The sequence below is a fragment of the Acomys russatus genome, chromosome 4 (assembly GCF_903995435.1).
Source record: "Acomys russatus chromosome 4, mAcoRus1.1, whole genome shotgun sequence".
Classification (NCBI taxonomy): Eukaryota; Metazoa; Chordata; class Mammalia; order Rodentia; family Muridae; genus Acomys; species Acomys russatus.
In genome coordinates this window covers 82273426-82299069 of record NC_067140.1, presented here as the reverse complement: position 1 = coordinate 82299069, position 25644 = coordinate 82273426, and the positions used below count along the sequence as shown (strand labels likewise).

Below are 25644 nucleotides of genomic sequence, written 5' to 3'. Positions count from 1 at the left end.
GCTGCATGCAGTCAGTGAGAGACGCTGGGAGTTGTTAGGTAGCAAATGAACAGAGCAGGTCAAGTTTAACATGGTAGAGAACAGGAGGGACTGGACATAAAGGAATTGTCAGGGCTGCTGCACAGTCCTCCCAGGCATGAGGAGTCCTTTCCCTGAAGGTTTTGTTCATAGGCAGCTGTGTGTGTGAGCTGTCCCTGGGCACACAGGACATGCCACAGTCCCCACACAAGGGACGCAGAGGTCAAATATGCAATACAACTCTTTTGGTTAAGATGAGAAATAAAAATTGGTGTCCATTTCTTACCATTCGACTTTATAGTGGTCACTGGGTCCCTTTTGCTTTCATGCCTATAAAATAAGAAAGTGAAAATTGGCAGCTGGTCTAATAGTTTTACAATGGGCTGTTTGGGAAAGAAGTGGTGGTACTTATGGTAAGGATAGACATTTTGTATTTCCTTCCCAGGCTTAAAAAGCATAAAAAAGGCAAAAGTGTCAAGGCTTGAGGTGGCCAGAGACATCTGCTGAGGGAGGCCGGCACTGCCGCAGCCTCAGCAGCCTCCAGTGTGATCCTTCCGGCAGCCCCTGCCCTGGGGCGCCCTGTGTGCTGTGGCTCCACTAGAAGGTGGTCACAGCAGCGGGAGGCAGAGGCTGATTCCTGTTCAACAGCCCTCTGGAAAACATTGCATATGAAGTATCAATGCTTTTAAACAAACTCTAAGAAGAAAAACCTGAAAACTCAAAGTTAAAGTACTTCAGTCAAACCAGCAACAGCAATGTTAACTGTTTAACAGAGGCAACCACAGTAAACACATTGGGAAACAGCCAGTGTTCTGTGGCACCCAAGTTTAGCTTCCATGTATTCACTAATACAAATGCGGGTGTCTCTGGCTTTGGGTGCACACACACTGGCCTCCTCTGCTGAATATAAGTGGGTAAGACAGTGGCTCCTTGAAGTGGACTTTCTCAGTGTGCCTTGTGCAATTCCGTGAATTTAAAGAGCCCTTCTGGGAGCATCACTTACATTTTGTATTATACCTAAATTCTCCAAGTCTCATGCTGAGGGACAAGTGGTCAATGGAGACATTAGGGGAGAAACTTACTTTTGCTATACAAGATGTCACCATTGCCCTCTCATGGCCCAGGCCCTGTCCATCTTGATGGGGGAACCTTGCACATTCATGCCCCCTTGTCAATCTATAGATTGTACATATGCCTCCTAATGCCGCCACCACAGTAAAACAGGTTGTACAAAGGGGCCATTTCCCATGCTCTACAGTATCTCACAATACTCGATTTGGAATTTGGTACCTGATGCTGACCAGGGTCCAGCAGCAGTGGCCATGCCATTCTCCATAAAGAGCACAACATCCTGCGGCCACTCGAAGGGGCCAACACTAGTCAAGCTACCATGAGAGTGAACATCAAAACAGTGAGCCTCAATCATTTTTCTGTAAAGTACACACACACAAACACGCACACACACACACACACACACACGCACGCACGCACACGCACACACACGCACACACGCAGGCACGCACACACACACACGCAGGCACGCACACACGCACACACAAATACGCACACGCACACACGCGCACACACACACACACACACACTGAACCCATGTGCGCTGTGATCCTATTCACCTACTGCCATAACCTAGGTGCTAGATAGCTGGGCTGTGCCAGGCGGCAGAGGCAGATTATAAGAATGCAAGAGACAGGTGGCCTTCAGGTGGCTGTGGCCTGCATAGTAAGAGGCACAGGGAGAGAGTCAAACCTGTTACTAGCTGAGGCTGAGAGGGCAGACAGCTTGGTGACAGAAAGGGCTGAGAGCTGCAGGGTCCCCGCAAGACAAGGTGCTTCTCGTTGAGAAAGAGGACATTTCAGGCCCAGCCTGAGGAGGGGGATGTGTCAGCTCCATGTCTTCATGCACGAGCAGAGGCACAGGGGCAGGCCAGACCAGGTCCCCGCAGCGTCAATGACTCCTCTGAGCCCCAGAACCAAGGCCAGTGTACAGTGGTAGCCCTATGTGCCTGCCTCCAAAGCAACTTGTAGTCAAACTCACCATCCTTCTAGTGTGGCCTCCTCCCCACTAGAACAGTCCCTTTCCCCATCTCAGCAAGTGGCATCCCCAGCTTTCTGGTCCCCCAATATCCCTTGCCAAACACAGTCAACCCCTATGCCCTGCCATGTTGACCTCCTGGTAGTTCCCAATGCGCTCACCAACTCCTCATGTACTTTCATGTACTTTCACCACACTGGCAGCAAACCGAGCAGCTCTTGCCTGGATGTTTGCAATGGCTTTTCTGATGACACCACATCTAATCTGCCCCTCTATCTGCCACCTTCCACTCGACAGCGAAAGTGACATGCTAGGCATATAAATCTTACATTTTCTGATGAGAACCTCTCTAATAACTTCCCCATTGTTGTTGGCATAAAGAACCTAAATGCTCAAGTGTTTCCCAGGGTGGCTCCCAAGCAATGCTGGGCTTCCTAGGTCTGCGTCCCCATGCCCTTCCACGGAGTCCTCGTCAAAGCTGCCATTTTGATCCATTTCCTCTGCTAACTGGTAGGCTACTCCTTAGTACTTAGCAATTAGCAGGTGCTCCGGGTGGAATGGACAATCGGAGCTTACTAAGCACAGGCCCTACCGACAGATTCTTGTCAATGTTCAATAACACAAAACGTGCCCTGCGTGTTTCTGATTAGCATGTGACTTCAGAATCAGGGTGTTTGAGTTTCTTTGTCTTCTCTGCCAACAAAGCGGGACATATCCAGGGGAGAAAAAAAGGAGGAAAGAAAAAAGAAAACGCCGCCCACAATGCTGCGAATGTGGCCAGGGCTTGCCGTGTGAATGTCTTCCATACAAGTGAGTGAGTGTAACCACTCAAGTCCTCAACAACCTGTGAACTGAGGCGGCAGCAAGGCCAGGCCCCACCGTGTGGAGGTGACCCACTGAGCACACCAGGCACCCTCTCGCTTTGGTACGCCACGTCTCCATGAGGCCACTTGAACTTACTTCTTCTGGTTGCTCTGTGCTATGCTGTGTGGCTCTGAAGTGTTTAAACCACCGGGAGCAGGAAGCCACATCAGTGCAATGTGAACTCTGAGGTCCTTAATTGTCCATTTTATTAGACTTCTTACAAGAACTATTTTGTAACTGCACATGCCACAGTTCATCACTGAGAAAGGGGGAGGGTGCGCTCAGATGTCCCACCCTGGTGTCTTAGGAACGGCTTCGTTCTCTGTGGAAACTGGTGTTGCACTGCAATTCAAGGTCAACTCTTACTACATACAATCTTTAGGGTCAACATTTCTTTCATGGGTGTCACCAAACTTGTAAAGAAACCTGAGAGGCACAGAGGAAGGTCTTTCCTTGGAGTGTTGAACAGAGTCAACTTGTTAGTCACAGAGAAAAGTAGACATGAATTCCATCATTCAGGGTAAGAAACTGGGTTTTAAGATCCAGGCCCCACACACAGGCCAGCAAAGAGCTTGCCGGTGGACTGCCTACTCTTCACAAGTGTGAAAGAAATGGTTCTAATTTGTTAGGCTGTGGTTGGCTAGGAATTCCTATAAAGACCTAGGAGGTAAGGAGTTGAGGCTCTGTGGGCCAAGTAGCCTTTCACAATTACTCAGCTCATGTAGATGAATGGAGGTGGTTGTACCTCAGTGAAGCTGCAAGCGAGGACACTGGCACTTGAATTTCATGGACTTTCACATATCATGGGGCAGAACTTTTCTCTGGGCTATTTTTGTTGTTGTTGTTTGTTTGTTTGTTTGTTTTCAAGACAGGATTTCTCTGTGCAGCCTTGGCTGTCCTGGACTTACTTTGTAGACCAGGCTGGCCTCGAACTCACAGTGATCCACCTACCTCTGCCTCCCAAGTGTTGGGATTAAACACATGCGCCACCATGCCTGGCTCTTTGGGCTATTTTTACAACCATTTAGAAGTATAAAAACTTTGGGGCATGGTGGTTAATCCCAGCACTCGGGAGGTAGAGGCAGGAGGATCGCTGTGAATTCAAGCCCAGCCTGGTCCACAGTGAGTTCTATGACAGTCAGAGCTACACAGAGAGACTCTGTCTCAAAGATGGTCAAACAAACATGCAAAAAGTAGAAGTATAAAAACCACTCAGTTCATTAGGTGTGGTGGCACACTCCTTTAATCCCGGCACTTGGGAGGCAGAGGCAGGCAGATCTCCATGAGTTCGAGGCCAGCCTGGTCTAGAGAGTCCAGGACAGCCAGGGCTCTATGTAACAGAGAAACACTGTCTCGAAAAAGCAAAACCAAACCAAACCAAACCAAACCAAACCAACCAAACAAAAACCACTCAGCTCATACATGGTACAGAACCACTTCTGGCTGCCACTTACATAGCCTTTTACAGATCTAGGATGTATCAGCTTAGAGCTTCCAATACCCAATTCTGCTCACCATGTGCCCTGGGCCAGTTCCTTACCTCTCTGAGCATCAGTCTGCCTGCCTATAAAACGGGTCAGCAATGCATTCCTTCAAGTGTTCTGTTAAGTTTACAGATGATCCCACAGGAAAGCCTGTGTGAGGTGGACTTTAGCAAGCAGCGGCACGGCATTTTTTGGCACATTTGGATGAACAAAGGCTCCGGTCATGCTGGCATGCAGGTATGAATTCTAAGTAGAGATGACAAATCAGGTACTGAGCAAAGGAAAACTCAGGTTTAGGACAGGGAGGAGACAGGCTTAATACACATTTCCTTCTTAAGGAGCCCACAGGTAGGAGCACTGAGCTGACTCTGCTCCAGCTCCTTCCCCCAGTAGCGGCCATGACACCTGGTCAGTCTGTCTGCTCACTCCTTCCTCCAGTAGCGGCCATGACACCTGGTCAGTCTGTCTGCTCACTCCTTCTTCCAGGAGTCACCATGACACCTGGTCTGTCTGTCTGCTCACTCCTTCCTCCAGGGGCAGCCATGTCACCTGGTCAGTCTGTCTGCTCACTCCTTCCTCCAGTAGCGGCCATGACACCTGGTCTGTCTGTCTGCTCACTCCTTCTTCCAGGGGCGGCCATGACACCTGGTCTGTCTGTCTGCTCACTCCTTCCTCCAGGGGCAGCCATGACACCTGGTCAGTCTGTCTGCTCACTCCTTCCTCCAGTAGCAGCCATGACACCTGGTCTGTCTGTCTGTTCACTCCTTCCTCCAGTGGCCGCCATGACACCTGGTCAATCTGTCTGCTCACTCCTTCCTCCAGTGGCGGCCATGACACCTGGTCAGTCTGTCTGCTCACTCCTTCCTCCAGTAGCGGCCATGACACCTGGTCAGTCTGTCTGCTCACTCCTTCCTCCAGGGGCAGACAGACACCTGGTCTGTCTGTCTGCTCACTCCTTCCTCCAGGGGCGGACAGACACCTGGTCAGTCTGTCTGCTCACTCCTTCCTCCAGGGGCGGACAGACACCTGGTCAGTCTGTCTGCTCACTCCTTCTTCCAGGAGTCGCCATGACACCTGGTCTGTCTGTCTGCTCACTCCTTCCTCCAGTAGCGGCCATGACACCTGGTCAGTCTGTCTGCTCACTCCTTCCTCCAGGGGCAGACAGACACCTGGTCAGTCTGTCTGCTCACTCCTTCCTCCAGGGGCAGACAGACACCTGGTCTGTCTGTCTGCTCACTCCTTCCTCCAGGGGCGGACAGACACCTGGTCAGTCTGTCTGCTCACTCCTTCCTCCAGTAGCGGCCATGACACCTGGTCTGTCTGTCTGCTCACTCCTTCCTCCAGGGGCGGACAGACACCTGGTCAGTCTGTCTGCTCATTCTCTAAGAACAAGCACATGAACTGCGGTGAGAACAAGGCGTCGGGTTCTGAGTGAGGGCAGCTGGGAACAAAATCCCAGGCACCTTCCAAGATGAGAACAAGATCCCCTGGGAACTAGTCCTGAGAGCAACAGTGCAGAGCGTGGTTTTGTGCTCCTGGAAGATGCAGTGGATTGAAGGTGCTGAGGTTCAGAGAGACTCGTCCTGGCATCACTGTAGCGCACAAGCAGATTGTCTCATTAAGTAATGGCGTCAACTGCAACATAAAGGGAGGAAAGAAGCAGAAGCAACACACTGAAGGATTCACACGGGCAAGATGTCACCCAGCACTTGAATCACCTCCCGAATTTATAAACACTCAACACTGTAAGATGCTGACAATGTAGGAGGCTGGAAAACTCCTGCAGCTGAGAAGCATACGAACCAAAGAACAGGTCAAAACCGGAAGCAGTGAAAGTGTAAGACTACAGTGACACAGCGACCAGGTCAGAGGGTGCCTCCTGGTAAGACAGGATTCCTATGCAGTTCCCACTAGATTACAGAGGACCTTAATGAGCCATTATTGGTTATCTCAGAAAGGACTGTTTGCAGATATAGGCTGTCTCCCCAAATCATCTGTCCTTCTTGAGGCAGACAACTGCAGGAAAGAGACCATGAACACACACGCTGCAACACTCTCCTCATTTCCCAGCCGCTGGCTTGTACAAAGGTTTGCGGCCTCCCTGCTCTCAGACCCCTTACTTTCATTTGCTGTGCATACTAATAAACACAGTCTGTCTTGTTCTGCCTTCTGTTTCAGAAATCTAACAGCAAGTGCTGCAGAGACTGGGGAACAGGTGTGAAGACAGGGCCGCAAGTTCAGGAGCCCACAGGCAAGTCTGCGGAGGTAAGGAGTGCTGTGGGAGGACCCAGCCCACTCTGGGCGGTGCCGCTCCTGGACTGCAGTCCTGGGCTGTCTAAGAAAGCAGGGTTGGCCATGGACAGTCTCTAAGCTGTGTTCCTCCGTGGCTTCTGCTGCAGGCCTGTCTCTGAGTTACTGCTGTGAGCTTCTGGCCTGATTTCCTTGAGTGACTGATTGTGGCCTGGGATGTGTAACCAGATAAATGCTTTGCTGCCTAAGTTGCTTTTGGTCATGGTGTTTATCAACGCAAACTAGGACACTCACTAAATTGGAGAATCTAAAAGGACTAGATGTTTTTCTAGATAAACTAATGGTGATGGCAGAGATTTCAAGATAGCCTCACACTGACTATGGCACGTGGCTGTGGCTATTAGTTGTCAGTCTTCTGCGGACCTTCCATGAAAAGGAACAAGTGGGGCAAGGAGAAATACAAAATGTACACTGTGAGGAGAAAAAGAGACTGGGGAAAGCTGATGCCTGAGCCGAGTCCTGTACTCAGGAGAGGAAGCCTGGTGCTTAACGGGGAGATGGGAGTGGTGACCTCAGGGCAACTAACTCAGCTAAGCCTCCTGCTGTAAAAAGGAATTAAAGGCGCCCTGAGGGAGTGAGGGGACCCATCCGTAACAGAAAGCTGGTGCAACGGAACTGAAAGAGGGGCCGAGTTCCTGCCCCAGCAAGCAGGAGAACTTGGCAGCTTTGGCCATGTGGCTCTGGCGTGGAGTCAAGGATAGAAGAAAAGGGGTTGTGGAATCTCTCTCCACAGCTAAAGAAAGTCACTGAGGCCAGACGCGTGTTAGGGGTGTCCGTGCATGGAGGCCGACAAAGGCTATGAAGGCGAAGCTAAGATTGTGTTGGAGACTCCCAAGAGGTTGTAGATGCCAGATTTGTGGCACACCTGCTAACAAGAGCTTCAGATTGAGTGTGAGACCAGCCCAAGAGAGAGAAGTGTGCTACAGTCAACAATGCTGAAAGGAGTTGGAGATCTGAAGAGCGCTCTGACATCACACACGCGAGTGCAGAATCTGAGTGCGCCCTGCTGGTGTTCAGTCTGGCTTTGGTCCAGCATTTTCTCACTGTGCTCCCTTCCCTTCCTTTTGGAACGGTGATGTATATCCTGTGCCATGTGTGTTAGAAGGTATGTGATCTCCTTTTTGATTTTGATTTTACAGGAGTTACAGTTAAGAGACTGTCATAAGTCTCAGCAGAGACTCTGGACTTTTACACAGTGCTGAGACTGTGACAGAGGATGGGGGCCCCTGAAGGTGGAGTAAACACAGTCTGTGCTACGACACGGGTACAGGACTATGAAGGGCACAGAAGCGGAAGGCAGGTTAGGTAAGAACGACTTTCATAGGCGCATGTCTTTGAATGCTTAGACGCCACGGAGTGAGATTGCTTGAAAGTGTTAGAAGGGCTAGGAGGTGTGGCCTTAGGAGGTGTGGCCCCACTGGAAGAAGCGTGCTGGGCGGCTGGGAGAGGGCGCTGAGGTTTCAAAAGCCCAGCCTGGACCAGTGTCTCGCATCTCTCTTGCTCTGTTCTCAGATCAGGACGCAGCTCCAGCACCATGCCTGCCTGGCACTGTGCTGTCTGCCTAAGAGTTGCCTTGGCCATCGTGTCTCACTGTAGCAGTAGAACAGTGACTCAGCCAGTGGTTCCAGAGCAAACACTGCGGCTGACTGAGAAAACAAAGCAAACCCCTGAGGAGTGGGAGATGGCGCTCATCAATAAAGAGCGTGTGCTGCTCTTGTGGAGGAACAGGGCACGGCTCTCACCACCTGCACGGCTCCCAACACGTATCATTACACGTCCCAAGGACCCGACACCTTCTTGTGACCTCTGAAGGGGCCAGGCGGTACACATATGCAGTACACATACATATGTGCAAGTAAGCACTCATACACACAAAAATATAATGAGCACATCTTTTAACACCTGATTTACTTATGGCCCAGATGGATTCACTGGTGAATTTTACCAGACTTGCAAAGGAGAACACCACCAATGCTTCTCAAACTATTCCACGAAACAGGAAGGGAGCACTACAGGAGCGGAGCACTACAGGAGTGGAGCACTACAGGAGTGGAGCACTACAGGAGGGGAGCACTTCAGGAGGGGAGCACTTCCAAACTCTTTCTATAATGCCAGTATTTTCCTGATAGCAAAACCAATAAAGGCACAACAAAACAAAATGATAGACAAATCTCCCTGAACACAGGCACTCACCACAGTAAAGCTCAACATACACACAACAATAAATATAACATATTAATGAGTAGACTCAAAAGATACAAACCACATGGTCCTCTCAGTAGATACAGAAAAGACTTCTGACAAAAATCCAATATTCTTTCATGACAAAAGTCCCACAGAACCTAGGAGCAGAAGGAATATATCTCAACACTGTTTATAAAGGCTATGTATAACAATGCTATTGTGAGGCAAGCGGATCTCTGTGAGTTCGAGTCCAGCCTGGTCTACAAAAGAGTCCAGGACAGCCAAGGGTAACACAGAGAGACTCTGTCTCAGGAGTGGGGGGGGGGGGAGGGAGAGAAAAAACAAAACAAAACAAACAAAAAGCCCAGTGCTATAGCAACAACACGACAGCAGCACCATTACAGCACAGGGGACACTGTAAAGCCGTCCCAGTGAAGTCAGGACAAAGACAAAGGAGTCTTCCTTCTCCACACTGGTTAAAGGTGCTGAAGGCCTAAGCGAGAGAAGAAACACCAGAGAACCAACAGGACATGAAAGAGTCAAATGATCTGTGTTTGCAGATTCTATAAAGAAGAGGCCCAACAGACTCCACCAGAGAACTCGTAGAACTGATAAGCACTTTCAGCAAAGTGGCAGGACACAAAATTGACACACAAAAATCAGTAGCTCCTCCTATATGTCACTAGCAAACACACTGCGAAATAGGGGAAGCAATCCCATCCACAACTGCCCTCGAACCATACATAACCTTGGAAAAGCCTAACCAAGGAAGTTAAAGATGTTTATAATGAAAACTTTAAAATACTTTAGAGAAACTGAAGAAGAATCCAAAAGATGGGAAGACCTCTCATGCTCATGGATCAGCATTATGAAAATTGCTATTTTACCAAAAGCAAGCTATAGATTCAGTATAACCTTTATCAAAATTCTCATGTCATTTCCCACAGAAATAGAAATAACAATCTTAAAATTTATTTGAACGCTCAAAAGATTTCAGATAGACCAAACACAATAGTCCTAAGGGACGGAGGGAGCTGGAGGCATTATCATACCTAATTCTAGGTATCTTACAGAGCTACGGTAAAAACGACAACAAATAAAAAACAAACAAAAACGTACATGGAAAGGCATAAAAAGAGACACACAAATCAATGGAACAGAATAGAAGGTCCATATACAACTACAGCTAAAAATAAACCGGACACAGAAACCTGAGGCAGGAACTGAAGCAGAGGCCACGGGGATAAACACTTGCCATTTGTTATATTTCTTACACGGCTTGTTCTCCAGGGCGTACTCAGCCTGCTTTCTTTCACAACCCAGGGCCAGGGCTAGCACTGCCTATCTTGGGTGGGGTTGGGCCCTCCCATATGAATCATCAGTCAAGAAAATGTCCCACAGGCTTGTCTATAAACCAATCTGCATGAGTATTTTTCAACTGAGGTTCTTTCTTTCCAAATGACTCTGGCTTGTATCAGGTCGACAGTATCAGCCAGCACACTAAGTGTAATGAAAATGCCACAGGAAACTTGCTACTTTGCAAGGAAAAAAAGTAGAATACACTCCCTCTGTGCCTTCAAAAGCACCTGTGTCACTGAAGACAAGGGCACTGAAATGACGGCACAATTGCAAATGCCGTTTCGGTCCCTGACATGTGCCAACAGTACACATCCTCACTGAGGTCAAGACCAGGACAAGTCTTCCATGAGCACCCAGGGCAGTAGCCAGGAGAGATCCCATCAAGACTTTCTGTTAGCATGCCCACCTACTTACTTCCTGTTTCTTGAGATTATGAATGCAGGCCGCATTCAACAGTTTGCGAAGAGGACTTCACTTGAAGTAAGCTAAGATTTCCCTTTGATAATGTGCACATCTATGCTACACCTCCCAGCTGCAGATAACTGGATAAAACACGTACTGCCCCTCAGCCCAGACAGAGGGGAGGCACTTTGCAAGTGGCTCGGATAAAGAAGGCTTGAGTGAATGGTAGAACTCACTCTCAGGAGTCCAGCAGTTACCCAGTTCTGCTGATAAAGCTGCCATACCAATGAGGAGCTCACCTGGGGACAGGGAAGAAGGTAGCTGAACAGCTTCTTACCTAACTAGGTAGTGACAGAAATGCCATGGGCCACCAGAGGGGCGAGTGGCACAGCCATCCCCTCCTCAGGAAGCATTTGGAAGGTTGACTGAAACCAGGTAAACAGTAGGGTAGGTGTATTTCAGCCAAACACCAAAAAGGCCAACGATGTGGACTAGCATGTTGCATCAGGGCATGACGTCTGACCTGGTACTGTGAAGGACGTGCCATAAGTCTACACAGCAGGCCAGGCATGACGTCTGACCTAGTACTGTAGCATGTTGCATCAGGGCATGACGTCTGACCTGGCACTGTGAAGGACAGTGCCACAAGTCTACACAGCAGGCCAGCAGGAGAACCCAGCAGGCAGCTGGTCCAGCTGGAAGCGGGCACATGCAGTGGGCTTCCTCAAGACCAGCAACAGAGAAGAGTTGGCATGGGGCCCAGTACTCACTTCTGGTCCTTAGAGGAGGACAAATCTGAGAATTGGGAATATGCTTATGTTAGCAACATACAGATTCCCCACCCCCATGGGAAAAAATCCACATCCCATTATCAAACACACCCAGATTACTAGATTTGGGGTTCACTTGAATTTGGCAACTAACTCTGAGGATCCTGCCTGGCAAGAATACAACTTGTGATGCTGAGGACAATTGAGAAATGCTCCTCAGTAGGATGGATCCTTCCTCATCTAGAGCCTTACTGTAAGACTGAAGGGCTAGTGACATGGCTCAGTCAGTACAGTGCCTGCTGTGAAACAGGAAGACCTGAGTCTGGATCCCCAGGCCCATGTAAAAACTGGATATGTGCCTGTAAGTCTAGTGCTGGGGGTGGGGTGGAGTCAGTCAGATCCTTGGAACTCAGTGGCTGAATCCAGCCGAATGGATGAGCCTCAAGTCCACTGAGAGAATTTGTCGTGAAAAATAAGATACAGAGCAATCAGAAGAAACATTCAACATTAACTGCTGGCCTATACGCACACGTGCACACACAAACACACACACACACACGCACACACACGCACACAGGCACATCCACCAGTGAGAAGATGCGGTATCTAGGCTGTGAACCACAAAAATTTCTGTGGATTTGCAATCAATATTTTTAAAAAAACCTTTCAAATATCATCTTTAGCTGGATTTTTCTTCAAAGCAGACATATTTCTGGGGAAAAATGTAGGTCAAAAAAGCAACCCAGAAAAAAAGAAAAAGAAAAAGAAATACAAATGACCATACCAACAAATTCCCACGATTACCAATTTTAAATTTTAAAGGCTACCAAAGACTAAGGCTATTTAAATTGACAAAGTCTGAGCGCCCCCTGATGGCCAATTGTAGCTCCTACAGCACACGCGGTTATCGTAGCTGCCCCGGGGTCAACTTGTTTACTCCTTCCTATCAAAATAATCAAAGTGACTTTTTTTTCTTTCTTTCTTTTCTTTTCTTTTTTTTTTTTTTTTTTAACAAAATCGTTCTGTTCAAGGGGGAAAAGGATGAGTTTACGACAGTGAACGTGAATATTTAGGACGCTTCTAATTCAGTAAGATTTAAGGCCAATGCAGAGTTCCTGAGCTAGAGATGGAGATGGGCACTTTCATAAAGGTATATAAAGGACTTCCAGGAATTTTTCGCTTTTATTTCAGTGGACATCTAGTGTCTAAGTATCTGCACACCACTCCAGGGAAAACAACACAAACGGGCCAGACGGGACAGAAAAGCTCCGGCCACCATCTCCCATCAGCTGCAGGCTGGCGCCCTCCGCTGGCCGCTCCCATGGCTGCAGGCTGGTAAGGAATGCCACCCACGGCGGCCCTGCCAACGGGTGCCGGTGGCATGGTGACTTTTAGTACCTTTCCCCCAGGCAATTATGTTGCAAGCGCACACTCTTTTCTTTTGGCAAAAATCTTATCTTGATTCAACCAGAAGGCTGGAGTTACAAGGGAACCGGTAAGCTGAACTTACAAGGGAGCTGTGAAGATACACTCTCCATGAAATAAATGGATCCTGGAGAGTGAGGCGGCTTCCTGGGGAAGGTAAAGAGCGACAGTGTTTGCAGAGGGGGGAAGCTCTGGCATGCACCCCGGAACAAAAGGGAACAAGTGCTCTTCACTCGGAGAACAGCTTCCTATTAGGACTCACTCCTTCCTACACCATGCCTTTCATCCCCACTCAACCACGAAATGATTTTACTGAGGCAAATACAATGGCAGAAACAGATTTACACTGAAAGAATCTTTAATAATAAACTGTTGCCGATCGGCCTACTTGCCCGTGATTTATAATACAATAAACACCGTATTCTATTACGGCTCATACACTGAGGCCTCTGCTCTGCAAAACGTTATATGAAAGTGCGAGGACCCGCCACCGTCACAATAAAATGAGCATGTATAAATGTGCTAAGAGTATCTCTTTGCATCTTTTATAGCTTGTGTGTATTAATCTGTAACGCTTATTAAGAAAGTCATTGCTATGCAAAGCAGCACCCAATCCCTTTCTCTGCTTTTCAACAGAGCGCACTGTTTAGCCAATAGGAGGGACCCTCTGGCCCTCATTCAACATTCAGCACAGGCAACGTTTGCACAATGCATCTCTCAAAGGCGGCTGAAAAGAAGGCCTTAATACTCATGTAAACAACTGCAAACCAATTACTTAATGAATCAGGCCCACACATAATGAGGTGCAGACAAAGAGCTATAAATGCATTTTTGCGCCCAAGCCCCTGCTTTAAAGTAAAATCCCTCAGCTGTAGTTTGGGCTTAACTAGCACATCATAATTATTGTCTCTAGGACATCAGAGGAAGCCATTTTTTTTTTAAGGTCCAAGGGGGTCTTTTTTTTTTTTTTTTTTTCTTTTCCTTTTTTGAGGTTGCTCATCAGCTCACTGACAAAACAGAGCAAAGAAGAATTTTTAAAAGTGCTACAGCAGCGCAGCCCTGCTATGTTTATCCTCAAGCACTGGGCTTCGAGACCACTTGTAAAAGCAATAAAGCACAAGAGTGACTGCACTAAGTGGGACCCTTAAATGTACGCCTCTGAGAAACTCCAGCAGAGCCGGGCACAGACTGCAAGCCCCAAGCTCGAGCTCGGGAAGCCCAGGGTGGGGCGGTAACAGCAGCAGGCCCAGCACAAGAACTGGACCCAGCGCAGTGGCACAAAGAGCTGCAGGCGCCCTTCAGAGCCTTGCGTGCTACATTGCTGTCAAGTGTGCAGAAGCAAGGGTTCCTCGAAGACTTCCTGGTGGGTTTATTCTTCTTAAAGGGGGGTGATGAGATTACTTAAGATTTATTAGAAAATTAATTCCATACAGAAATGTAAAAAAAGAGGGTCCTTACTTTAACTTGTAGGAAAACAAAGTGGCTAGGTGTGAATAGCCAGCAGAGAAAATATCCTACATGAGCTTATTGCTTTCTAAGTGCCTCTAAGAACTTCCCAAAGAACACACATAAACTTGTTTTAATGGCAGGCAGCAGTGGTGGCACACTCCTTTAATCCAGATCTCTGTGAGTTTGAGGCCAGCCTGGTCTACAGAGTGAGTTCCAGGGCAGTTAGGTCTACACAGAGAAACCTTGTCTCTGTGTGTGTGGGGAGGGGTAAGAAAGAACTTGTTTTAATGTCTTTAAAATATAACTGAGATAAATGCTTCCAACAATCTTAGAAACTCAAGGGACGTATTTTTAAGCCAAATGCTATCATTATAACTGGAAACTAGAGACTTTACTGACCTTTAAAAGGTTTCTTAAAATAGCCACGCATGGTGGTACACACCTGTAATCCCAGCACTCTGGGAGGCATAGACAGGGGGATCTCTGAGTTTGAGGCCAGCCTGGTCTATAAAGAGAGTCCAGGACAGTCAAGGCTACACAGAGAATCCCTGTCTCAAGAAACAACAAAAGAAAAGAAAATTCTTGGGCCAGGCATGATGGCGCACGCCTTTAACCTCAGCACTTGGAAGGCAGAGGCAGGCGATCGCTGTGAGTTCAAGGCCAGCCTGGTCTGCAAAGTGAGTCCAGGATAGCTACAGAGAGACTCTGTCTCAAAAAACCAAAAACCAAAAACCAAAACCAAAACAACCAAACAACAAAAATACCAGAAAAGAAAAATTCTCCTAAACTTGAGTTTATAGTGTAGCCCTAACGATACAGTATTCAACACTCCCAAACCCAGTGAGCTCCTACTTTTCTCTAAAAATGTGAGCAAAACCCAGGTATGAAAGGTAATTCCTTATAAACAAAGAAACATTTTACATATTCATCAAGTTTCTAAAAGCAAGAATTTTAGAATAAAAAAATTTTTTGAAAGTCAAACCATCCAAATCGTCCAGGTCCTAAGATACTGTGTAACGCTTTTGTGAAATACAAATGAATAGTTTTTTTTTTTTACTTTCATTTCCTTTCAATATGACATTTCTGGATCAGGTCATTTTGTTACTTGGGCATTATACATAGCAGTGGAAATGTAAAGGTCATGTTTTAACATTTTAGCAGGGTCAAGTAGTAAATTCAAAGGTCATGCAATCATCAAAGGACAACTTCGTACTGAACTATTACAAAGGAAACTTGCCACACTGTTTGAAATACTATATAGCCCAAAGTAGCAGCGCGGGTGGCACATCAGCCACCTGCTGAGACTCATGCTGCAGATGCTTCCCACGTGACCAAAAGCCACTGCGTGTTAGTGCTGGATGCTGATGGCAAATGCAGCACGTAACTCACTTATTATAGTTCACAAAACTTGTATAAAGTATTACATTTTAGCAAATGTCAAAAGCTCAACTCTGTGCTTTGAGGAGAATAAGCAAGAACAAATCAGAAAGGGACTGAGCAGTGTGGCCCAAAGACTTGCTTTAAAAAAAGAAGCCACACACAAGAACTAATATGGAGTAACTGTCTATCCGGCGCCTCAGAAAGAAAAAACACAGCACTTTATTTCTCCGGAGGCCTGTGTCTTTCCTTGCCCTTCTCCTGACAACCTCCTTTGTGTGGTCTCTAAGCAGCCCCACTGCGAGCAGCTGTAAACGCTAATTTGTGGTTCACTGAGGTGTCAATTGAGTCTTAAACCAAGGAAACAACAGCTGCAAAACAATACTTGGCTCTGGTGCAAATATTTTCAAAGGTAGACTAAAGTTTCAACTGTTACTTTAGATAAACAAAAAACTCCAAACCATACCCCTCCATCAAGTCAGACAACAAAACAACACGCAGCCAGGGCTGAGCTCACTGCCTAGCGACATTCCTCATCTTGTTACTGGTATTCAGAAAGGCTTTCACGACTTTACCTTGACAAAGGACTTCCTTCACTAGATGAAAAACTAGCTTCCGAGGCGACTTTGTGGGCTGTCTTTGTCTTGAACGTGTTGCTGCCAATATCCAAACCTGTGACAAGCACAAACAAGGAGTGAGAGTTAGCCACCACACAGCCAGGAAACAAGTGCAGACAGTCTCCCAGCAATTTTGGAAAATCAAGAGGAACAATCTGTTCAAGCCATAGAAAGTTTCAGAGCTTCTAGGGCCAGCGACCAAACACGCATAGAACACTGAAAAGAATTGGGGAATTTTCTTTGTACTAAAACCAAAACAAAACTCAAAACTGTCCAAGGAGTTCTACTTGAGTTTTACTTTAATTACTCATTCTTTTTTGTGGTATGGGGACTGAATCAAAGACCTCCTCGAATGTGCTAAGCAAGCATATGACCTAGGCTAAGTCCTCAGCAGGTTCTGCTTTAAATGGCCAAGATGTATACATCCAAGCATGAGTTGAATAATTTTTTCTTTTAAGGACCCAGACAGGGATGGCTCACCCAGATGACAGGTACGGGAGTCAGGTCTCAGACATAACGGACACTCTTGGATGACAAGCACCCACACTCTCCACTCTGAAGCCCCTTTGCTAAATCCTGTTTCTCATCCCACAAAGAAGAGCACATTTCCACTAAAAGCCGTCAAGGGCCCTCACTCTCTCAGCCTGTGTTGAGGACATAGATACACAGCACACCATCTTTCTTAGGGTGGTGGCTGGACTGTCCCCGCTGTCCTCAGCCTTGGACATCTCTGCTGCACATCACTGAGTGCACAGGCATCTCTGCACAGGCTTGCTGAGTCTCTAGCCTGTGCACGGCTTGCCTGCATGCAGTCTGTGCAGCAGAATAACTCTTTCAGCATCATGTCCACATTGAACTCAAACAGGTCTCTACATTCACACAGGACAGGTTTGAGTTATGAAAAATGGGGTTCAAAACATAAGTGGGTCTCCTCAGGAACAGATCTGGAGACAGAGACCCAAAACATCTGAGAAAGTAGCTGAAACATGACTGCTCCTTTAGGAGTGAGAGGTGAGGAAGCCCCCCTCCCACCAATGCCTGTCAGTGCTGGCAAGTTTCCCTTCACCCTCACAGATGCTCTTCTCTGCAGCACAGCAGGGGCGAGAAGGGGATGGCGAGTGGAGAGTGAATGCGAGGCCCAGCACCACCATCAGGCCACCTGTCTCCTTCACTACATCCAGTGTGACGACTGAGAGACGGACTGAGAGACGGAAGCTGCCCGTGCTGAGCTGCACAGCCCGCGAAGGGCCACGCCACATGTGAGACGCTTGACAGGACGCAATCAAAACACACTGCATAACTATATGAACTTTTCAAAAATAAACATTATTTAAAATAAGCTATTAATATATTTAATAGTAGTATATTTTTATAGACATCCAAGAGATGCCAATTTATGCCAAATACTTGTCTTTTGTACCCCCCAATCAGGTATCAAAATCACTGCCAGCTGGGCAGTGGTGGTGCACACCTTTAATCTCAGCACTTGGGAGGCAGAGGCAGGCATAGTTCTGAGTTCAAGGGCAGCCTGGTCTACCAAGTGAATTCCAGGCCAGCCGGGGCAACAGAGAGAAACTCTGTCTCAAAAACAAAACAAAACAAAAAACCCAAAACCCCCAAACCAACCAACCAACCATAAAACAAAACAAGAAAATATACTTGCCAAAACATTTGCAGCACTGCCTTCCCAACTATGTGAGGCTGCTAAGGAGGTGTTACTCCCTTGAGACCTTATGCAGGACAAACTCCCTCTAAGACCTGCCTCAGTTCGGACTGTTTGTCTCCGACGTGAGCAGACGGATGACCCACACTGAGAGCTTTCCACAACCCAGGACAGAGGTCCTTCTTCACACCCCAAGGGACAACGATTTCTACATTTTCAGAGCTAAGTCGTAGCCACCAAATGGCTGGCTCTCCCAGGAGCTTTTCCTTACAGGCTAGGATAGGTCTTTAACCTCAAGTGGCTTACTGAATCCTTAATGCTACAAAGTAAGTGACTCTGACACTAATATTGCCTAAAAATGTAGTCTCCAAATATGGGCAGTTCTGATGCACCTAAGCATATGTCTTGGAAAAGTATCTGTCTGCGGAAGGCACGGCTGAGACAATGGAAACCTGAATGTGGTTCGAGAACTAGATGACATTAAGAAACCACTGTGTGAGCCAGGCGTGGTGGCGCACGCCTTTAATCCCAGCACACGGGAGGCAGAGGCAGGCGGATAGCTGTGAGTTTGAGGCCAGCCCTGTCTACAAAGCGAGCCCAGGAGAGCCAAGGCTACACAGAGAATCCCTGTCTCGAAAAACCAAAAAAAAAAAAAAAAAAAAAAAAAAAAAAAAACCCAAAACAAAACCAACCAAAAAAGAAACCGCTGTGTGTCCGCACTTCGGTAGCACGTACACGGAGGCTGGAGTGTGCGCGCGCTTCGGCAGCATGTACACTGAAGCTGGAACGATACAGAGAAGATTAGCGTGGCCCTTGCGCAACAATGACACGCAAATTCATGAAGTGTTCCATATTTTTTACAGCTTCTGTGACAAGATCTTTTGTTTGTTTGTTTTATTTTACTGGAGGGAGTAGAGGGATTTTGGGGCATGATGTGTAAATCACAGACATTCAATAAAGGTAAAATAAAAAAAAAAAAAAGAAGAGAAATCACTGTGCAACTCTGATAGGAAAAACAGAGTATGATCATAGAAAAGTAAAGCCACTCCGAGCTGGAGAGATGCTCAGTGGCTAAGGGTACTAATTCCTCTTGCAGAGGACCTGGGTTCGATTCCCAGCACCTCCATGGTGATTTATAATTAACTGTAACTATGGTTCTAGAGACTACAACACTCTCTTCTGACATCCATGGGCATCTGGCATGCACACAGCGTACACTCACACATGCAGGCAAAACGCATATACCATAGAAAATAAAACATGCAAGTCTAAAATTTAAAAAAAGTCACCATACATTTTCTCCTATATTATTTACCTTTTATAAAGTGTGTTAAATTGAACAATATATAAAAAAGGAGATACAATAAAATGAAAACCACTAGAATATAAGAAAATTAAAATTAGCAGGGCGTGGTGGCGCACGCCTTTAATCCCAGCACTCGGGAGGCAGAGGCAGGCGGATCGCTGTGAGTTCGAGGCCAGCCTGGTCTACAAAGTGAGTCCAGGATGGCCAAGGCTACACAGAGAAACCCTGTCTCGAAAAACCAAAAAAAAAAAAAAAAAAAAAAAAGAAAATTAAAATTGAAACAAAATCCTAGATTCAAGAAACTATATTTAAACCTAAATGTTAGCTTTCTTGGGATTTACAATTCTTTCATTGTATGAGTGGAGAATTTCCCAGCATTCACACAAGAGTGACTAGAGCACAAAATTGCCCATGTGATGATTAAGGGAGGAAGAGACACAGAGAAGGGAAGCCTGGAGCGCCTTCTGCCATTGTGGTCTGTGAGACAGAATCACAGGGTCTGTGAGAGCTATTCCCCTGCTGGGTCCCATGTACCCAGAAGGGAGGGTCCTTCCAAATGCTTGTCTGCTAAGGATAAAAGCGCTGTTGCTCACTCAGACTCAGTACCACTCATCACAAAGCAAACCCTAAAACCACACTCCTCTCAGTATAGTCCTGGTTGCTACCCTGAGCCCCCTTCAAGTGTTGAATCTGCCTCTACTAACATGAAAACTGACTTTCAAATCTCTCTTCTGTTTCATCTGAATTATCCTGAAGAGTGGACTTCTTCAGTAACTGGTAGGCTTTTGTTTGTATAGATGAGGAAAACCACAGAAACATTCTACTTTCAACTGTTAGTAACTGTTCCTTGAACTCCTCTGAGGCTACCGTCTCTCAAATGCATGGCCTCCTCTCAATTTGCAGTTTCCGACCTCCCCCTCCCAATCGAATGCCACAAATAAAAATTGCATTACACCTAAATTTTGAGATTCAGGGAGGAATTTAAGAGTTTATTTGAGGCTGACAATTTCAGTCCTGGAAGTGGATCTGTGTGCAGCTTCAGCATCGGAAAGAACAGCTAGCTTCTCGGCTTCTCGGCCTGCAGAAGCGGCACCCTGGGAGGCAGCCACTCCAGAGAGCTGCAGGCCCCAGAAAGAGCGGAGCGAGAGGCCTTAAAGATCTTAGGAGGGGCAGAGGCAGTAGGATGCAGTCAATGAAAATTCTAATCCCAAGGGGTAAGGAGAGTGCGCTTGCTAGCAGAAAGCAAAGCTGAGTGGGCAGAGGGATCAGCAACGCTGCAGCCAAAGGTTCAAGTTAGGTGCTAGCAAAGGCTCTCTCTGACAGGGCGAGGACCTGAACAGGATCCGGAGAGGCTGTGTGAACTGTAAGGTGCTAAGTGGTTGTGGACCAGCTTCAGACTTTTCTTGGGCAAGAGTGCACATTTTGCTAAGAGGGTCTAAGGCAATGCAGAACCCCCACAACAGTCTAGAAGACTTAGCCAGGAAGCCAACTTCACTTTGCAAAAAGGCCAAACAACGCATGTGAGTTTTTTTTTTTGTTTTCTGTTTTTTTTTTTTAACTTGGGACCAGGATCTCCTGGAAGGAAAAAGAGAGTAAGGAATCAAGCAGTTAACGCTGCAGTGTGCAGCTGCCTTGCCAATCAAGTTATAAAGTGAATGGTTAGGTGAATAAAGGAGAAAAAGTAACATGCAGAAATAAAAGCTGGCCTGCTATAAACAAAGGACTAAGGGCCAAAGAATAGACTCTCATCCTGACTGCAAGTAAGGCGCAAATCTGAAACCGTGAGCACTCGGTAGTGGCTAAGGGCTTGATGTACATAGGAGCCTGTGCTTTGGAACTCTTGGGAAACACTTCTCTCACTTGTAATGTTAATCTCTCAAAAACTATGGAGTAGTAAAAATGACTAGATAAAACCAACATTTTAAAAGAAGCCAATTCTTTTCATGCACAGAGACACATATATGTATCCTCAAGTTTTTGGTTCTGCAGTCAAATTTTAACTTAATGCAGTTTAAAACATACAACAAGGCAAGGGGTCTACATCCCGTGTAGTGTCTACCAGGAGATTAAAACCTCTCCTGTTTATTAATTCCAGGCTGATGGCACAATGAGATAAACGTATTTCCTCTACTTTCTTACATAAGCTGCCAGAGCCCAATCATCCATCTTCCTGCAAAGCTGAGGGACCACTAAGACCGTTTCTTTTTTTCTTTTCTTTTTGATATGCATTTTGGGCCTAGGAAATAGAAGCAGCTAGAGAAGAAAAAAAAAAAAAAGGTGACAACGTGCCGAGTGAGGGGAGAAAGGAAAAGCTTCAACTTCTTGTCTTTTATTCTCTTTTATATGCAAATGTACACCTGCTAAAATACTCCTAAATCTACAAATAAAAAGAATATATCTGATGAACAAGTGCTTTTAATAGCCCATTACAAGATACACATGTGTTTCACCAGCCTCTAAGGAGTGTATGGAGGCAAAGAATCTGCCCACTGCTTTTGCAGAAATCCTTAATGAAAAAAAAAAAAAAAAAAAAAAAAAAAAAAAGAGTAGGGTCTGGCAAGGAATAACAAAAGGAGATACAAACAATACTATCACCGCAGCAAGGAAAGCAGACCTTGAACCCACAGAGAACTGGGGCATCCAACAAGGATGTGTAAGTACCGCTCCTATATGAAGTGGTAGAAATTCTAAAAATTAAAATTGAAACACACTTTCTGTATAAAGAATGCTAAGGTTTTATTTATTACTTTTCATATATTTCTACACATGTTAAAAACGGGTTTTTCATGTTATATGAGATGCATTGCAGATGAAGCAAACTCAGTTGCTTTTGCAAAATAACATTAAAAGCAAAAGTTGTATTTCTAAAATTAATTCAAAAGACACATATTAGCACTTTAAGGCCACAAGCCAGGTATCTAGTAATCTGCTCAAATAAAAATGAAAAAAAAAAAATGAGTATGAGTACCTATACAATCAGGAAAATATAGAAGATGCTTGTATATTTAAGACTTCAGAGGAAAACGTCCCCCAAGTCTACAAATGTAGGCAGCACCAGCATGGGTCTGCACAGGGGGCTCTTCATGTCTGGACTTCCGCACTAGCCCTGTCCCCCAGCAGACCCACTATGAGGTTTCTCTGTGTGCTTCCTCCACGGGGCGCTGCTGACACACAAGGAACTCATGCCCAAGTCACAGGGGCTGCTGGGGCCGCACCAGAAAAGACATTTACATTCCACTTTTAATTTCTGAGAATCAACAATTAAATCTGAAAATAAATGCTGGGCTTGTAACTGACCTTTCATGGCTGCTCCCAAGCTGAACTGAAACAGCTCTGAGGGTACCACCTCCGCCTCTCTGTGTCCTTCAGTCACACATCCACACCGATCCAAAACCAAACACGGGTTAAAAATATTTTGGGGGAAAAAAAAGATGTCAGTATTGGGCATTTACAAACATTTTCCTGTCGTTACTTCCCAGGGACACACTATTATGTAGCGTTTACGTCACATTAGATGTTTAAAATGATCTAGAGGGGACTTGAAATGTGTGGAAGGGTATATGTAGACTATATGGAAATACCAAACCATTTTATACACTGGAGTTGAGCATGTGTGCAGTCTGGTGTTCAAGGGGTCCTGGAGCCTATTCCCCTGTGTACTGAGGGACAACTGTACCCCCCTACAAAACTTAACAACAGCACTGCCTGCTGCTCACCACTGTTTAATCACAGGAGGTTAATCTCTGTTAAAGCTGAGGATGGGGTGCATGAGTCGGAGTGATAGCCTGAGCCACACTCTCAGTTCTGTGCAGTTTTGAAAACACAGTCTGTAGCAGCTGATGCTCACTAATCTGTGGGAACAGAAGAATCAGACCTATTGGCATTATCTTTGTCACTTATGGAACAGCCAGGAAGAATGGGTATGAGGGGACCCAAATGCTAAAAACGTAGAGCCTTATAGTGGGCTCAATGCTGCCTTCTTCACCTCCAAATTCAAATCTGCTCCAGCCTCAGAACGTGATCCTCTTTGGTAATAGATTATTGTAGACATGTTAGCTGAGGAGGGCAAGATGACATCTCCCTGCACTTTCACTGGAACCTACTTGGTACAGGAGCAGACACACGCACAAAAGGGGGCGGTGTGAAAGAGGCAAACGCAAACACTGAGATGACATCACAAACCAGAACCACAGATGCTGGGAAGAGTTGTTCCCTGGAGCTTGACCCTGATGGGACCTTGGTTTTCTGCATCGTGAACTGTGACAGAATAATCCTGCTGTTTTTGTTTCCATTTCTGAAGTAAGCTTCCCATTAGTGCCGCTGCGTCCCTGCTGCACCTGTTGAGGATCTGGGACTACAAGCAGAGGTCACTGCACCCGGAAGCTTGTGGCACTGGCACAGCAGCTTGAAGAAAACAATGTTCTCCCCGACTCCCGATTTTATCAACATGTTTAAATCCTGACCTCTTCTCTCAATTCGAATTGTCTGTGTAAAATAAAGGTCATTTTACAACCTGATCCATAAAGGCTCTCCCAGCTTTGAGATTCCTACTCCACAATTCTCAGTCTGGACACAGACCTGGATGTGTAATACAATGATTACGCCTGGGACCTACACTGGGAAGTCCTGATGTAGCACAGCACAGAAAGATTCACTGGGAGAATCTCTCAAGCCTGAGTTCGTGTCCTCACATGCAGGCACACTAAGCAACAGCAGTCCTCAGCAAGGTCTTTTCCACTCTTACACATCCACATTGATTGCCTCTGTCCCCCAACTGCAAGCAGCAGGTAATAGGCTCAATGGCAGAGGTGCTGGCGCCAGAGACAGACTACCACAAACAACAGCATAGCAAATGACGCTCTGGTTCGCGTTCACTGGAAGTTCCTTGACCTGGCACAGCATACAACATGTCTCTACTAATTCTTCCCAGTAAAGCACTTCTGGGACAAGGCAAGAAAAAAGCGTTTTTAGTGAACTTGCCGTCCTGGAGGTTATATGCCACTACACTTGGGTGGCCCAAGCTTGTCAAAGCATTCTTTTCTCCTGGGGTAAATCCAGTCACCAATGACAACCTGGCCATTGTATGTTTCCAGCTCCTTTTCAGCTTGGTTATATAAAACAGAGGCTTTAATGTTTGGGGAGCTGGTGTCCAGAAGCCAAGCAGCACCCTGCGAGCAGACGCTGCCCTGGGAAGCTTCTCCACGGATGCTCCCGTGTGACCGTGCGGAGTATGTCAGCTGAAGAACACCGAGGGGCAATGGCACAGTGAAGCAACACTTTTAACACAGCTTGACCAACAGGATTGGTGCTGAAAGAATGAGAGGCTGAATGGACATTCTTAGAGGCTTAATCCTCTTGAGATAAAAGCCGTCAGCCCTTTTCACATGCAGCTTAAGGAGAGGAGTTTTGCCAGGATGGCACGTGGGGTGGGAAAGGTGGTGGTGGATTGAATGACTGAATCAGCAAGCATGTATGGAGACGCCTTAATTCCCCATCCTTATTCATTTGTTTGACAAATTAAGGGTCCACTGTGTGACATACACTATCTAAGGTGCTGGGTTTTTATGATTTAATGTAAAGTATCATTTGCTTAGATGAAAGCTGGGTGCTGAAAGGGCCATCGGAGTGAATACAAATAAAAGTGCCATCGCTGGGGTGTGAGCACTTCAGAGGAACATGAGTGTTTCCAGGGAAACTGACCAGAGCATCCTGCACCCTTCGCACAGTTTCAGAGGTCCAGCTGTGCTCGTGCCTGTCCCACTTCATAAAAAGCAAGCCTCTCAGGATGGCCCTGGAAAGTTCTTCAAGCAGTTCACTTCTCTAGGTGCAGCCAAAGAGAAAGGAAAGGCGTGGCTGCTCCCCACTGGTTCCCAGAGCATCCTTGTTAAGCTCATCTTTTGCTAATAAGTACACTGTGGTCTAATTGACCCAGATGCCCTGATACAGCTGCCTTTGTGCTGCTGAAGCAAGAGTCAAGATGGAGGAATGAAAACATTGAATCTCCAAGTTTGAGTTGGATTCCACATCCACTGAGCTGGCCCCAACCTTTTCTTTGTTTCTGTTTGACCAGCAGGGTGTTACTCAAATTGAGGCCTAAAGGACTATTACGAAGGTTAGAAATGGCTGAGGCTTACTGCGGGCAGGGTAGTCTTTTCTGTCCTTGGCATCCCAAGACTCAGTCCAAGTAGTGGGCTAATAATTTAAACATGTAACTGGTATATTATCTAGCATATGCAGACACACGTGTTCATAGATATAACATTAATCTTTGTTTTATCTGGATTCTTCAGTAAGACACTAGACAAATATACAGGGGTAGACTGTTAACAACAGGGAAGTCTGTGGAAATCCTTGATTTTGTCAACTT

The 25644-nt window shown here is 46.4% G+C and overlaps 1 protein-coding gene and 1 non-coding gene across 2 annotated transcripts in view; one reads left to right on the top strand and one right to left on the bottom strand.

Annotated features, from left to right (window-relative positions):
* Kiz (kizuna centrosomal protein) overlaps nucleotides 1-25644 on the bottom strand; it is a 112850-nt gene that overhangs the window by 1378 nt on the left and 85828 nt on the right. The window contains exons 9-12 of the mRNA XM_051144784.1: nucleotides 22575-22640; nucleotides 19982-20068; nucleotides 16267-16363; nucleotides 305-348 (exon numbers count right to left, since the gene is read on the bottom strand). Of these exons, the coding sequence (XP_051000741.1) occupies nucleotides 305-348; nucleotides 16267-16363; nucleotides 19982-20068; nucleotides 22575-22640 (294 nt within the window). The remainder of the gene's footprint in view (nucleotides 1-304; nucleotides 349-16266; nucleotides 16364-19981; nucleotides 20069-22574; nucleotides 22641-25644) is intronic.
* On the top strand, nucleotides 18727-18829 carry LOC127188760 (U6 spliceosomal RNA). The gene has a single exon (XR_007830603.1). It is a non-coding gene; the product is annotated as a U6 spliceosomal RNA (small nuclear RNA).